The sequence below is a fragment of the Schistocerca americana genome, chromosome 4, assembly GCF_021461395.2.
Source record: "Schistocerca americana isolate TAMUIC-IGC-003095 chromosome 4, iqSchAmer2.1, whole genome shotgun sequence".
Taxonomy (NCBI): domain Eukaryota; kingdom Metazoa; phylum Arthropoda; class Insecta; order Orthoptera; family Acrididae; genus Schistocerca; species Schistocerca americana.
Window position 1 is genome coordinate 275,571,844 of NC_060122.1, and position 14,773 is coordinate 275,586,616.

General features: G+C 39.7%; 1 protein-coding gene across 1 annotated transcript in view; it reads left to right on the top strand.

Moving 5' to 3' along the window:
* LOC124612426 (zinc transporter 5-like) overlaps positions 1–14,773 on the top strand; it is a 261,950-nt gene that overhangs the window by 97,334 nt on the left and 149,843 nt on the right. The window contains exon 3 of the mRNA XM_047140632.1: positions 9,034–9,251. Coding sequence (XP_046996588.1) covers positions 9,034–9,251 — 218 coding nt within the window. The remainder of the gene's footprint in view (positions 1–9,033; positions 9,252–14,773) is intronic.

The window sequence follows — 14,773 nt, forward strand, 5'->3', positions numbered from 1 at the left end:
TTTAATGTGCATATGTGACATTGTTATAGAGTTTAGTGGTGATTTTATACTAGAGGAATGTTTCTGCTGTCCTAGACTTAAGTATGTTCTTATTTCATTTGTCAAAACAGTTAAAAACTAATCTCAACACTATCTTTCATGAAGGACTTTTGTTATGTTACCTATCCCATGGGAACAGTAGTCACATTGACCATCCCACAGCAACAGTGATTTTTAAAAATAAAAAGTAGCGTGCATGTTAACTCAGGATATAGGCTGTCTCCACTTCAAAGTTCATCCTAATCTGATCAGATGCTTCAACATGAAGGATTAACAAGCACACTGACTTGACAAAGAAAGAAAATTAGCAGTTTCTAGCTTGGTGCAGAGCAAATTTTATAATATTTATAGGTCATCTGCCATCATGCGAGTCTGTTACCAGCATATACACTTGCATATCATAATCAATTTCAGCCTTATTAAAAGCCTACCATGTTCTACATGTAAAGGCACGACATCTCACTGTTGTACAGCTTTTAAATGAGACCATCATTGTGAGTCTTCAAATGTCTCAAAAGCAATGAGATACACCTGACATTCAGCAGATAAAATGCAGTGGCCTTGTTTGGAAGTAGGGATTAAACACCTTGAGGATTGTATAAGCATTGTATGGATTATGTTTTTTCTAAGAGCTATTATTTTTCTATAAGTAATTATTGTTCCACATTTTGTGTTATATTCTTCAAGTCAATAAATATCTTGTACTTCTCACTTTTAAAAGTAGCCTAGGTGTTAATTAATGGCATAAACCACTTCCATTTCAAATTTCTTCCAAATCCATCATGTCGTTTCAGTATGAATGAGTAACAAACATACTCACATACAAACTTACACATTTATAACATATACCTTATTTTATGCACTATACAACACTTTTCTTTGAAATAGTGCCTCTAAAAGTCAGGTGCATCTTATACTCAAAATTAATATAAAAATGTCCACTGTTTGATTTGAAATTCCCACCAGTCTTAAAAACAGCCATATTTTCGATGCTGCGGGAAACCTGTCTCTATCTGTCAATGTTGGATTGAACTGGCAGCAACAGAGCACCAATTTCACAAACATGAGTTGTAGGGATTCACAAACTTGCCAACACTGTCTCCCTCCTGCCCTGCCATCACAAACCCAGAACACTATTAGCCCATGATGCTTCATTGCAGTCTACGGTGTCACTGAACTTGAACTGAAAGTGATTTGTGTTATCGGTAATTAAAATATGTTTGTTACTAGCTAGTTTCTAATGGAAAAAATAAAAGGTATTCATATGATGCGGACTATAAATTAAAAGTAATAGCATATGCAGAAGAACATGGAAATAGAGCAACCAACATAAAAAAAAAACGATTCGTGATTGGCAGGCCAGTAAAGAAGAACTGGAAAAAAAATTAGGTCGACTAGATGTGCAGATGGAGGACTGAATGCAAAATGGCCAAAACTAGAAGGCAATATATTGAAATGGAATCAAGGACACTGTCAGAATGGCATTGGAATTAGTATAAGAGTGATTTAAATACACGCTCATAAGCTAGCACTACAGTGGAACTTAACACACACTAATGGTGGAGGTGGTTGGTGCTACAGGTCTATGAAGTGTCATGGACTTAGCATGTGAACCAAAACATAAACATCAAACAGTGGAAAATCCAGGATGGAATGTAACAATATTATGAGAAGGAAAGTTGCTACTCACCATGTAGCAAAGATGCTGAGTCACAGATAGGAACAACAAAAAGATTTTCACTCTTAAAGCTTTCAGCCAATGGCCTTTGTCAACAATACACACACACACACACACACACACACACACACACACACACACACAAAACACACACACACGACTGCAGTCTCAGGCTACTGAAACCACACTGTGAAAAGTAGCACTAATGCATGATGGGAATGGCAACTGGGTGGGGGAAAGGAGGAGGCTGGAGTGGAGAGGGGGAGGGATAGTATGGCGGAAATGGTGAACAGTGAAGTGCAGCAGGTTGGGCGGCAGACAGCAGAGTGGTGGGAAGGTGGGGGGGGGGGGGGGGGGCGAATTGTGGAAAAAGACTCGATGCGGTGGTGGAATGCCAGTTGTGTAGTTCTGGAATGGGAGCAGGGATGAGGCTGGATGGGTGAGGACAGCGACTAAAGAAGATTGAGGCCAGGAGGGTTATGGGAACGTAGGATGTATTGCAGGGAAGCAGTCATTGAAATGAAGGATATCATGTTTGGCAGCTTGTTCAGCAACAGTGTGCTCCACTGGTTTCTTGGCCGCAGTTTGGCGGTGGCCATTCATGCAGACAGACAGCTTGTTGGTTGTCAAGCCTACATAGAATGCAGCACTGTTTGCAACTTGATGTTGGTGACAGGACTGGAATAGGTGGTGGTGGGAGGATGCATGGGGCAGGTCTTGCATCTAGGTGTATTAGAGGGGTATGAGCCATGAGATAAGGGATTGGGAGCAGGGGTTGTGTGAGGATGGACGAGTATATTGTGCAAGTTCAGCAGACGACGGAATACTGTTGTGACGGGAGTGTGCGAAGGATAGTGGGCAGGATATTTCTCATTTCAGGGCACGATGAGACATAATCGAAACCCTGGCGGAGAATGTAATTCAGTTGCTCCAGTCCTGGGTGGTACTGAGTTATGGGGGAATGCTCCTCTGTGGCCAGACGTTGGGGCTTTGGGAGATGGTGGGATACTGGAAAGATAAGGCACAGGAGATTTGTTTCCGTACAAGGTTGGGAGGATAATTACGGTCAGTGAAGGCTTCAGTGAGACCCTTGGTACATTTTGAGAGGGACTGCTCGTCACTGCAGATGTGATGGCCACGGGTGGCTGGGCTGTATGGAAGGGACTCCTTGGTATAGAATGGGTGGCAGCTGTTGAAGTGGAGGTATTGCTGGTTGTTAGTAGGTTTGACATGGATGGAGGTACTGATGTAGCCATCTTAGAGGTGGAGGTCAACATCTGGGAAGGTGGCTTGTTGGGTTGAGTAGGACCAGGTGAAGCAAATGGGGGAGAAGTTGGTGAGGTTCAGGAGGAATGTGGACAGGGTGTCCTCACCATCGATCCAGATAGTAAAGATGTCATCAGTGAATCTGAACCAGGTGAGGGGTTTATGATTCTGGGTGTTTAGGAAGGATTCCTCTAGATGGCCCATGAATAGGTTGACATAGGATGGTGCCTTGCAGGTGCCTATAGCCATACCCTGGATTTGTTTGTAGGTAATGCCTTCAAAGAATTAATTGTGGGTGAGGATATAGTTGGTCGTGGCAACTAGGAAGGAGGTTGTTGGTTTGGAATCTGTCAAGCATTGGGAAAAGTAGTGTGAAATAGCGGTAAGGCCGTGGGCATCAGAAATGTTAGTGTACAGGGACGTAGCATCAATAGTGACGAGCAGGGCACCGTGTAGTAAAGGGACAGGAACCGTGGAGAGTCAGTGAAGGAAATGGTTGGTATGTTTTATATAGGATGTTAGGTTCTGGGTAATAGGTTGAAGGTGTTGGTCTGCGAAGGCAGAGATTCTCTCTGTGGGGGCACAGTAACCGGCCACAATGGGACATCCTGGGTGGTTAGATTTATGGACTTTAGGAAGCATCTAGACGGTAGGAGTGCGGGGAGTGGTAGGGGTGACTAGAGATATGGACTCTGGGGAGAGGTTCTGGGATGGGCCTAAGGATTTGAGTAGTGACTGGAGATCCTGCTGGATTAGTGGAATGTCAATGTGTAGTCAGCCACTCAAGCATATTATTGAGTTCCTGGATAATACTGTGACATGTGGGAATTACATGTTGCACAGAGAATAATAAGGGTTTCAAAAAACATCAAGATTAGTTCGACAACAGGCTGAAGATATGGGCTAGAAAAGAACCAATTGTCTAGCTGAGACCAAGTAGCTTTATGTATTGGACTTACAGAAAATGCTGGATTAAGGCAGCATTGCAACCTCGGATGTATTTTTTGATAGTCAAACCTCATGAGACAGTGCCAAAATAAAACTGTTTTTAAAAAATAACATAAGTGAAAGCGCTTTGACACAACTGAAGACATGTCTATTATAAGAATAGGGATATTGTGGCAAGGGTTTCATAATGAGAAATTAGGTGTTTCATGTGGTGCAATAGATGCATGAAGTTTGTAAGGGTTCTAGTATAAACCTTCCATATCTTTTTGAGTGTTGAATCCTACCCTAGCTAGTATTTTTGATAACACCATACCCAAGCTATAGGAAATAGTGAGCCTATGAAAATGTGTGTGTGTGTGTGTGTGTGTGTGTGTGTGTGTGTGTGTGTGTGTGTGTGTGTGTGTGTGGTGGTTTTTTTTTTTTTTTTTTTAGCATTGGTTGTCTTTAATATACATCTACATCTATGAGGGTTGAATGAAAAGTAATGCCTCCACCTTCGTTACTTGGGTTTGGATGGGAATATTTTAAAAAATCAAATGCAGAAATAATCCTTAGAATGTGATATTTAATTACCAATATTCACTTTTCCACATAATCACCAGCCAAGTGGATACATTTCTGCCAACGATGAACAAGTTTTCTGAAGCCATCATGGAAGAAGTCAACACTCTATTTCCGCAACCAACAGTCTCACAGTTCTCCCAACATCTTCATCAGAAGCATAATGATGTTGCCGCAGATCATCTTTCATTATCGGAAACAGATGGAAGTCAGATGGTGTTACATCTGGACTGTATGGAGGATGCCATATGATGGTGAGATTCAGCCTCTGAAGTTCTGCTGTGGTGGCATGTGAAGCGTGTGGTTTGGCATTGTCATGCTGCAGGAGAACATTTCCCTTTCCCTTTTGGACCCTTGTTAGCTGTCGTTTCAGAGTTCACAGGGTTGTGATGTATTGTTGTTTCATGATCAAGGAAATCAATATGGATAACACCATCTGCTTCCCAGAACACTGTGGCCGTGATTTTTCCAGCTGAGGGCTTCATCTTGAATTTCTTTTTCTGGGACGAGTCTTTGTGTCAATATTCCATAGACTGATGTTTCGTCTTCAGGTTGTAATGGTGTACCCACGTTTTGCCTCCTGTCACAATTGACAATTCATTCTCGTAAAGCGAGAGGAGTTCGAGTCTGTGTGCTTTCATTTCAGGAGTCAGCATCTGAGGTACCCATCGTGCACAGATCTTCTGATAGCCAAGCAAAGTAATTTCTCTCTGAGTGATACGAAGATCGTCCTGAATGAATCTCTCAACATTTTGCTTGTGAAACTTGGTGGTTGCTGTCAAAGGACATCCAGCTCTTTGTTTTTCATGCAGGTCAGATGTTCCCATCTCAACATCTTTAAACTTACTTGACAAACAATGCACAGTACTCACATCAACACAATCACCATAAACTGCTTTCATTCTCTGATGAATCTCCTTTGCGGTGACACCTTCTGCTGTCAAGAATTCAATGACTGCGCATTGCTTAAATCAAAAGTGTTCCATACTTATACACTGTAACAACACAATTGTTCAATGCTAAGGCTTCCCGCCAACTGGAGCTGTAGAGAAAAGGCTATGGAACAAGCCAGTACCTGCCACATACCAATGCTGCCAACTGTTGAAGAGTTACGAAGGTGGAGGCATTACTTTTCAGTCAACCCTCGTACATCTATACGCTGCAGACCATGGTATGCATGATAGAGGGTACATCCCTTTGTGGCAATTATTAGGGCTTTCTCCCATTCTGTTCACATATGGACTGCAGGAAGATTTGCTTGTTTAAATGCCTCTGTTCTTACTATACTTAGTCTAATATTGTCTTCGCAATCCCTATGGGAGTGATATGTAGGAGGTTGAAATATATTCTCAGATTCATCAGTTATTAAACCTGGTCCTAGAACCTTTCAGGGTAGGTTTTCGCAGTGTAGTTTGCATCTATCTTCAAGCATCTTCCAGTTCAGTATTCATGCTACCTTCCTTTTTATCTGTCCAGTATACTCTGGTAGCCCTCTTTATTATGCGTCCCACACACTTGAACAACAGAGTTTAGGTTGGGTCACATGAGTGTTCTGTATGCAGTCTCATTTGTTGACTAATTGTATTTTCCTAGTATTCTGCCAATGAATCACAATCAGTGTGCCACCTGTTTTATGTATAGCTGATGCAATGTGATAATTTCATTTCATATCCCTGCAAATTGTTACATCCAGGTATTTGTATGAGTTTACCAATTCCAACTGTGACACAGATATTATAGTCATAGGATACTATGTTTTTTTGCTTGTGAAATGTGCTGGTGCTGACTGGATATTTGCACAGCTTCTTTCAGACAGTGTTCCATTACAGGTAACTGCATTGTCTGTGAAAAGTCTAAGGTTACTACTAATATTGTCTGCGAAGTTGTTAATATGTAACATGAACAGCAGGTGTCCCAACACACTTCCCTGTTGATGAGTCTCCATCCGAGAGAATATGTGTCTTCCTCACTAATAAATCTTCAATTCAGTCACAAATCTTGTGTGATGCTGCATATTATCATACTTTTGATAATAAGCATATGTGTGGTACTGAATCAAATGCCTTTTGTAGGTTAAGAAACATTGTATCTTCTGAATTGCCGTGATCCATAGCTTTCAGGGTGTTATGTGAGAAAAGTGCCAAATGGGTTTCACATGGTTGATGTTTTTGAGTTTTGTTCTGTTTAGCATGAAGGAGATCATTCTGTTAGAGATACCTCATTACATGTGAGCTCACTTTTCTGTGGTATGAGTGTTAAACTGGGGCAATTCTCCTGGGTTTTCCTTTGTAAAGAAACATTTGAAATTGGAGTTAAGCATTTCTGCTTTTTCTTTTACCTTAAATTTCAGTTACTGTTTTGTCTGTGAGTGGCTGAACAATAATTTTGGTGCCACTAACAGCCTTTACATGTGAACAGAATTTCCTTGGCTTTTGTGAAAGATCGATTGACAATATTCTGCTATGGTAGTCATTGAAGGCTTCACGAATTGCTCTCTTGACATCCAAACATGTTTCATTCACCATCTATTTATGTTCTAGAACACTATGTTTTATTTTACACCTATGATGCAGTAGTCTTTGTTTTTTCTACGAGTTTGTTTACAGTGACTGTATATCGAGGTGATCTTTAGGAGTTTCTTTACAGTGACTGCATATCATGGAAGATCCTTCCCACCACCAATTTTTCTATTGGGTGCTTATATATCCAGTGCATGCTCAACTATTCTTTTAAATCTGAGCCATAGTTTTTCTACATTCTCCTGTTCTGACCTAAAATTTTCAAGTTCCTCCTTGAGATATGACAGTATTGCTTGTTTATATAGTTTACCGAGCATATAAATCTTTCTATTTGTTTTAAAATGTATTTATTTGCCCTTTGTATTTTGATAATCATTGTTGTTATAGTTACCTCATGTTCATTGATACCAGTTTTGATGTGGACATATACAAAGAGGTCAGGTCTATTGGCTTCCATTAGATCTGATATATTTCCATCATGAGTGGGTTTCTGAATCATTTGTCATAGATAGTTTTCAGATAAGTTGCTTAGTAATGTTTCACAGGATGAGTGCCACTAAGAAAACTATAATTATCCCATTTGATATGCTGGATGATTAAAGTCTCTCCCGATGATTACAGTATGATTGTGCAACTTTTGTACTAGTGAACTGAGGTTTTCTCTTAAGTTTTCAGTTGTATCAAGAGCTGAGTCTGGTGTCGATAAAAGTATCAATCTGTCTAATGCTGGTTGAGTAAAAGAGTATTGCTAGGGAGGTAGCTACTGCATCTTCTGAAGGGTTATGCAGCTGTTGAATGAAAAGTGACCAGGCAATTGGTAAAAAATAATTATTTTGCTGTAAGGAATCAAAATGTGTAGTTTATTGACTGCTTTCCACAGATGTGGTGAAGTGTGACTTATAACTACTGTGGTATTTTTCAAGTTAATAAATCAGTAGTTGATATATCAATTTTCTAGCAGATTACTTACGAGCCTGCTCTCATTTTTGTAAAAGTAAGAGATTACTTTAATAATAATAATAATAATAATAATAAAACATCAGAACGGCAAACAAATGCCATGTAAGTGCATGATACAAGAGTAAAAAGTATGCCTATTTCTATTAAATAACTCTTCCTTCCATCTAAATATTTTTATGGTTGTTGTTGCAGCAATGTGGGTTAGGATGTGTAAAAGTCTATTTTGGTGGGTAAAAAATTGTCTCCATTTTCAGGAGAAATTATTGTAAAATGATGCAAAGATAAAAAAGGATGTGGGACAACTGTTCAGCAACAGAGGGGTGTACCAAGTGAATAACAGAAAACTAACATATGTTGAAGATAACCAATGAAAAGATATGAATGAAGGTTCAGAAATAAATAGGAAATTAATAAAGAACAATTACAACAACATTATCTGAAGGACAGTGAGAGAAACAGTGCAGATGTATGGGAGAAAAACAGCAATAAATGAAACAAAGTAGGGTTGGTAAACAGCAGTAAAGGACTGTAAATGGTTTGGTAGCACTGGATTGAGAAAAATTGTTATGAAGATATAAATAAACTGCAATCGTATAAAATGAGAAATATTTTCAGAAAAGATCAATAATGTAATCCAGAGATAAACAAACAAAAGAAAATTGCACAGAAAAAACTGTAGTAAACAAAAAAATTCTTTCCTATCCCACTCCCCCACCCTTAAAAACTTCTGCCGCTCTCCTGTTCATCTTTCATTCCTGTCTAAACATTGGTTTCTCATGCAGTTTAAATCCTATCCTTGGCTTTTTAATTACCATATTACCACTACTCTGGATTTAAAATAAAGCTCTTAAGTCCCATTCAACTCCTGAACATTTACTTACGTGTCATATATACCTACTATATTGCTTCTGTTTCTTAAACTGAACAATAAACACTGTCCCAAACCATATAAGTATTTATATGTTAGCTTTTATTTTACATCGGGACTAAGCCATCATACATTTGATCTTGTAAACAGTGTTTAATATGTCTAAATGATGATTTTTTTTACTGTGATTACAGTGCTGGTTGCTGCTTTCTGTATCTTCAGAAGCCTTTGCATCTGGGACACTCACTGTCACAAGCTCAAGTATGCCGCATTGCACAGGTTGTGCTTCTGAAAGTGGGCATCACTATCCTCATGTACTACGGCATGACGATGTGTGGCCCATTCCGTTCCATTCTCATCCTGCATAATTATGATTTTGCTGTTCTGACAGCTCTTGGAGCTCTCTTCTCTGGTATGTATAAGATGTGTAGCAGTAATGCAGACACTTCAGATAGTAGCCTTTCAGTAATTTCTTTCCTATCTTCCACAATATTTTTTGATAATGATTATAACTGATGCCTGTATGAGTGATATCTATTGAAAGTTGACATAGGTGGTATACCCATATCATTGCTGTTATTGTTAGTATGTGTGAATTTTGTATCTGTTCATTGAAATTAATGACTGAGTTCTTCATTAATATGTATGCACCAAACACTGTAACCACAACACTAAAATGTGCAACCAATCATTTTTAATCAGATCTGCATAAAAAGGTAGACAGTTACAAAATCAAAAAGAGGAGGAATTGGCCACTGTACAAGCACATACCACTGTTGGGAAAAAGCATTCTGTAGACATTTCCTTCCATTATGGTCTTCAGTGTAGACATTCATGTTGTTCCTGCTTGTTTCATAATGTCTTCTACCCATTTTCCATTAGGTTATTATGTTGTTCTTTTCTAATCTCTTGAAATCTAGCAAGAATTTTCTCTGTTCATTTAACACCTGTTTGCATGGCCTCATGTCCCAACCACCTTCACTTCTTTTCTTATTGCAGTGATAATTATGTCTTCTCCCATGGTCCATTCATTTTATATGTTTGTTTTCCTGCCCATCTTGGTAATTCCAACATGTATCTCTCCACCACTTTTTAAATAAAAGTCCTTGTCTCAGTGCCCAGAGTTAAAACTAAAAATACCTACTAGTTGTAAAATTTCATTTTCTGACAAATCAAGAACTTGATTTAGAAACACTATTTAGTTAATCAAAAGCACTTTAGCTCAGCTTGTCTCTCCTGTTTATTCCCACTTCTCTCCACCAAATCACTGTCTCAGCTGCCCTAATATAAAAACTTATCTGGTCCAGTAACTTCATTATTAATTTGTACTATTTTCTTACAAGGACATTTCAAACTAGTTCCTCCATTTCTGTTGAAGATTATTTGCACTTGTGTCAAGCAGTACTTTATCTGTCATCCACAAAACAAAAGTGGTCATATTCCCAGTCTGAACAAATGAACTTTATCTAGCACTGCTGAGAATAGTTCTGTTGATAATGAACATTCCTGTCAGATTCTTATGTAAATTCCTGTTTTCCAACTGTCATGAAGCAGTATAAGAGAAAGCTTTGATGTATATATCCTACAGTGTATTGAAGAGATCCAGAAGGTGTTACTCTTAAGAACCAGTCATTGAGGCAGTTTTTGAGAGAAAAGCAAATGTTTCAGATATGGGGGTTTAGTCCCCTAAATATTAGCACCATGGTATCAACATCTAGGAAAGGGTTTGGCAGATGTGGAGTAAGTCACTGTAATGAAGACAAAACATTTTATTTAGTTTTCCAATTGGTAGATCTGCTTGCTGTGACTTGTACTGAGGTAACTTTGTAAGAGATGACTCCAACACTGCTGTAGACACTGTGACTGTGCCCAGGGTTGAACTGGTAACTGCCAGAATAGGCCACGCATCCAGAGAAGGGCCTGGCTGTGTCTGCCTCATCACTGTTGAAACCGTGCCTAAATATGGTGTTACTGCTACTTGTTTACATTGTTGGCAACATCTGGTGTCCCCAAACATATCAACATCTGATACACTGTATTGTTAGTTGTGGCATAAGTAGCCAGACATCAGCAACAACTATGGGGCAGGCAGTTAGTGTGTGAAAATACAGGGCGTTTCAAAAAGAAAGAGCAGATTTCAAACATTTATTTCTCAAAAACTACAAATGATAGAAACACAATTCAAACGTTTCTTGTCAGAGAAAGGTTCAAAGTTTTTCAATGGTCCGCGCAGAAGTTCCATGCAAATCCGCAGTGGCGCTGGCGTTTGTTTGTAGGAAAATGGCGACGACACCACAGGAACGATCATTTTGTGTGCTGCAATTTGCAAAGTTAGAGTCCATTGTTGGTGTGCAACGTGCATTCCGCCGTCAATTCAACAAACAGCCGCCTCGTCATAAGCAAATTTATGAGTGGCATCACAGATTCGTAGAAGATGGTTGCATCTGCAAGCGAAAAAGCACGGGTCGTCCACGCACATCGGATGAAAATGTCGAGCGTGTCCGTGCAGCTTACGAAAGGAGCCCTAGAAAATCCACGACACGGGCAAGTCACGAACTAAACATGTCTAAAACAACGGTATGGCGCGTTCTGAGTAAGCGTCTGCACATGAAGCCGTACAAACTGCAGTTATTGCAAGCATTGCGTCCTGACGACCACAACAAAAGGTTCGAATTTTCAACTGCAATTCTACAGGACATGGAAGAGGACAATTTTGCCGAACGATTAATTTTTTCAGATGAATCAACGTTTCACATTTCTGGTAAAGTTAATCGGCATAACGTACGAATTTGGGCGAGTGAAACTCCGAGGGACGTTATTCAACATGAAAGAGACTCACCAAAGGTTAACGTCTTTTGTGCAATTTCGGTAAACAAAGTTTATGGACCTTTCTTTTTCATGGAGAAAACTATCACAGGAACCATTTACCTGGACATGTTAGAAAACTGGCTATTTCCTCAACTTCAGGAAGATTCAAATCACTTCATCTTCATGCAAGATGGCGCCCCACCACACTTCTCTGAACCTGTACGACGGTACCTAAATAACACCATTCCAGGACGGTGGATTGGAAGAGCAGGAGCACAAGATCAATGTCATCGTCTGTGGCCTCCCAGGTCACCAGACCTTACTCCCTGCGATTTTTATTTGTGGGGGTACATAAAGGACTGTGTTTATGTCCCACCTATGCCCGCTACTCTTCAAGAGGTACGACATCGAATTGTTGCGGCCGTGAATTCGGTAACTAAAGACCAGTTGCGTCGTGTGTGGCAAGAAATGAGATACCGGTTTGATATTTGTCGTGTAACAAATGGTGCTCATATTGAGGTACAGTTTTGATATTTGTTGTGTAACATTTGGTACTCATATTGAGTGAAGGACCGTTGGAATTGTGTTTCTATCATTTGTAGTTTTTGAGAAATAAATGTTTGAAATCTGCTCTTTCTTTTTGAAACGCCCTGTACAATACGGTGCTTGCATTACTCCATAAATTTAAGATACGTGCCTTCACCTAATTTGAGCTGCAGCAATAAATTTTTTCTCTTAACAAGAATTTTGCAAAAAATTATGGGTAGTTAATATAATGTTCGATCTTTCCACAGTCTTTACAAATTTAATGCATTTTGGGTTAACCCATCATCAGAAATCAATCTAATAAGAGAGAAACAAATGACAAGTAGTTTTATATGAAGTATATAAAGCATATACAGGTTGATTTGGAACATTTACAAATGGACATGGCACATAGGGCATACAACAATGATCAGTAACTGGTGGTGACAAAAACCACAAGAGGGCGCTATGGTCACAAGATGATGTTCCTATACAAGCATGGGTGGTGTGCATGGAGACTGTCACCAATCACACTGTGGAAGTGTTGGAAGTTAACATGGCTAACTACACATACCGTAAAATGGCTGAAATTCATTTGATTTAAGGCACAGCCAACTGCAGTGCTGTTCTTTGGTAACCAGCAGCCAGCTTGTGGACATGGAATTAGCCAGTTTCACACTATCAGTGAAGCACGGTGGCGAATAAAGTGTGGTACAGCATCTTTCTACAGGAAAGTAAGAGATTACTTTAATAATAATAATAATAAAACATCAGAACAGCAAACAAATGTCATGGCCAACTGCAATTTTTTACCTTCCAAAATAGACTTTTACACACCCTAACCCACATTGCTGCAACAACAACCATAAAACTATTTAGATGGAAAGAAGTTATTTAATAGAAATAGGCATACTTTTTACTCTTGTATCATGCACTTACATGACATTTGTTTGCTGTTCTGATGTTTTATAATAATAATAATAATAATAATAATTATTATTATTATTATTTTTATTATTATTAAAGTAATATCTTACTTTCCTGATAGAAAGATGCCGTACCACACACTATTCGCCACCCTGCTTCACTGATAGTGTGAAACTGGCTCATTCCATGTCCACAAGCTGGCTGCTGGTTACCAAAGAACAACATGGACAGTTGCGGCAAGAGAAGCATTCTTAAGGGGATGCAATGTTACCAAGTACATGAGGCATATCTCATGCCACTGTTATTCCCCAATTATCATCCATCTGGTGCACAGAACATGATGGATTGCATCCATTTCATTCTGAACATGTCCAGATATTGCAACCAAGGACTACAAGAAGAGCATTGGATTTGCTTAGTGGTTTCAACAGGAATCCGCAGCAGACCAAAGCTTCACAGTGAGTGTCCTTTTCACCAATGAGGCTGCATTCTCACTCGAGGGTGTGATGAACATTCACAACCTGCATATGTGGGCACATGTGAACCCACATGCTACATGTAGTGGGAGAACCATTGGCATGCAGGTTGTTGGGCCTGACAGGCAGAAAAGAGGCACACTGTGTTTGCAATGTCTCTGCAGTATTTGGCCAGAATACTTGTTGTTTCATCATACTTTCCAGCCAGGAGTGCCCCAATGGGCAGTGTGCAGGAGCAGCATTTGTGCAGAAAGGTATGGAGGAATCAAGATGCAGAAGTGGCTCTCATCTAAGACTGACAACAAAACCTCTAGTTTATGTGTAGTTGATGCTGCTGTGCCCTGTAGGGATGGAATTTGGGTCCAGGGCTCCATGTTGTACAAAGTGAACAAGACTGCGTACTGTTGGGGTCTCGTGGACGGTATCTGCGATGTCACTTGATATTAAGGGTAAGGTTGCAACAGTTCTATCCAGATCTGAATTGAGCTGGGAAATCACCAATTTGTGTTGGTTGAAGACTGGGTCAGGTTCTGTGGGAATCAGGACAGCACATACCCATTTGTGTGTAATGTCACTGTTCAGTAGCGGATAGAATAATGAAAATTAGATGAGTGTAGTGCCCATCACTGGAGGTGATGGGTGGTCTGGTCTGATATGTAATGCTTGAAGCCAAAGATGGTGATCAAAGGGCAGTTATCTGTGACAGGACTAAATTTATCTCTATAGGAATAGTTTAAATTTCTGAACTGTGTAAGTGATTATGAGGGCCTCCCACTCCGTTTGAGAAGTGGATAAGGTCTCGTAAGCATATGTGATAGATATTCAGTGACATCAGGGTACTTACATGACAGGAGTGTGCCAGTACTGTGTGCACATCAGGTCCTACTATCAGAGGCAGATCAAGGGTGTATGCCAGAAGCAGACTCAGTGTATGTGTTGTCAAACACAGTTCCTGATTAAGGCAATTTTTAAAGACTGAAAAGGTTGTCAGCAGGAAGGCCGCTATTTGAAAAGTACACCTTGGTTTCATAACTGGCTCAGTGGGTAAGAGAGTTCTGCTGGGTTTGCAATTAATGGGTCATAATAGTTCATCTTATAAAGAAACACTTGTAAGTCTTTGTAAGTGTTTGATACGTATCGGAGACTGTATTTTATTGATCATCGCAACTTAATCCCTCTTTGGTCCCAGGCCATTTGC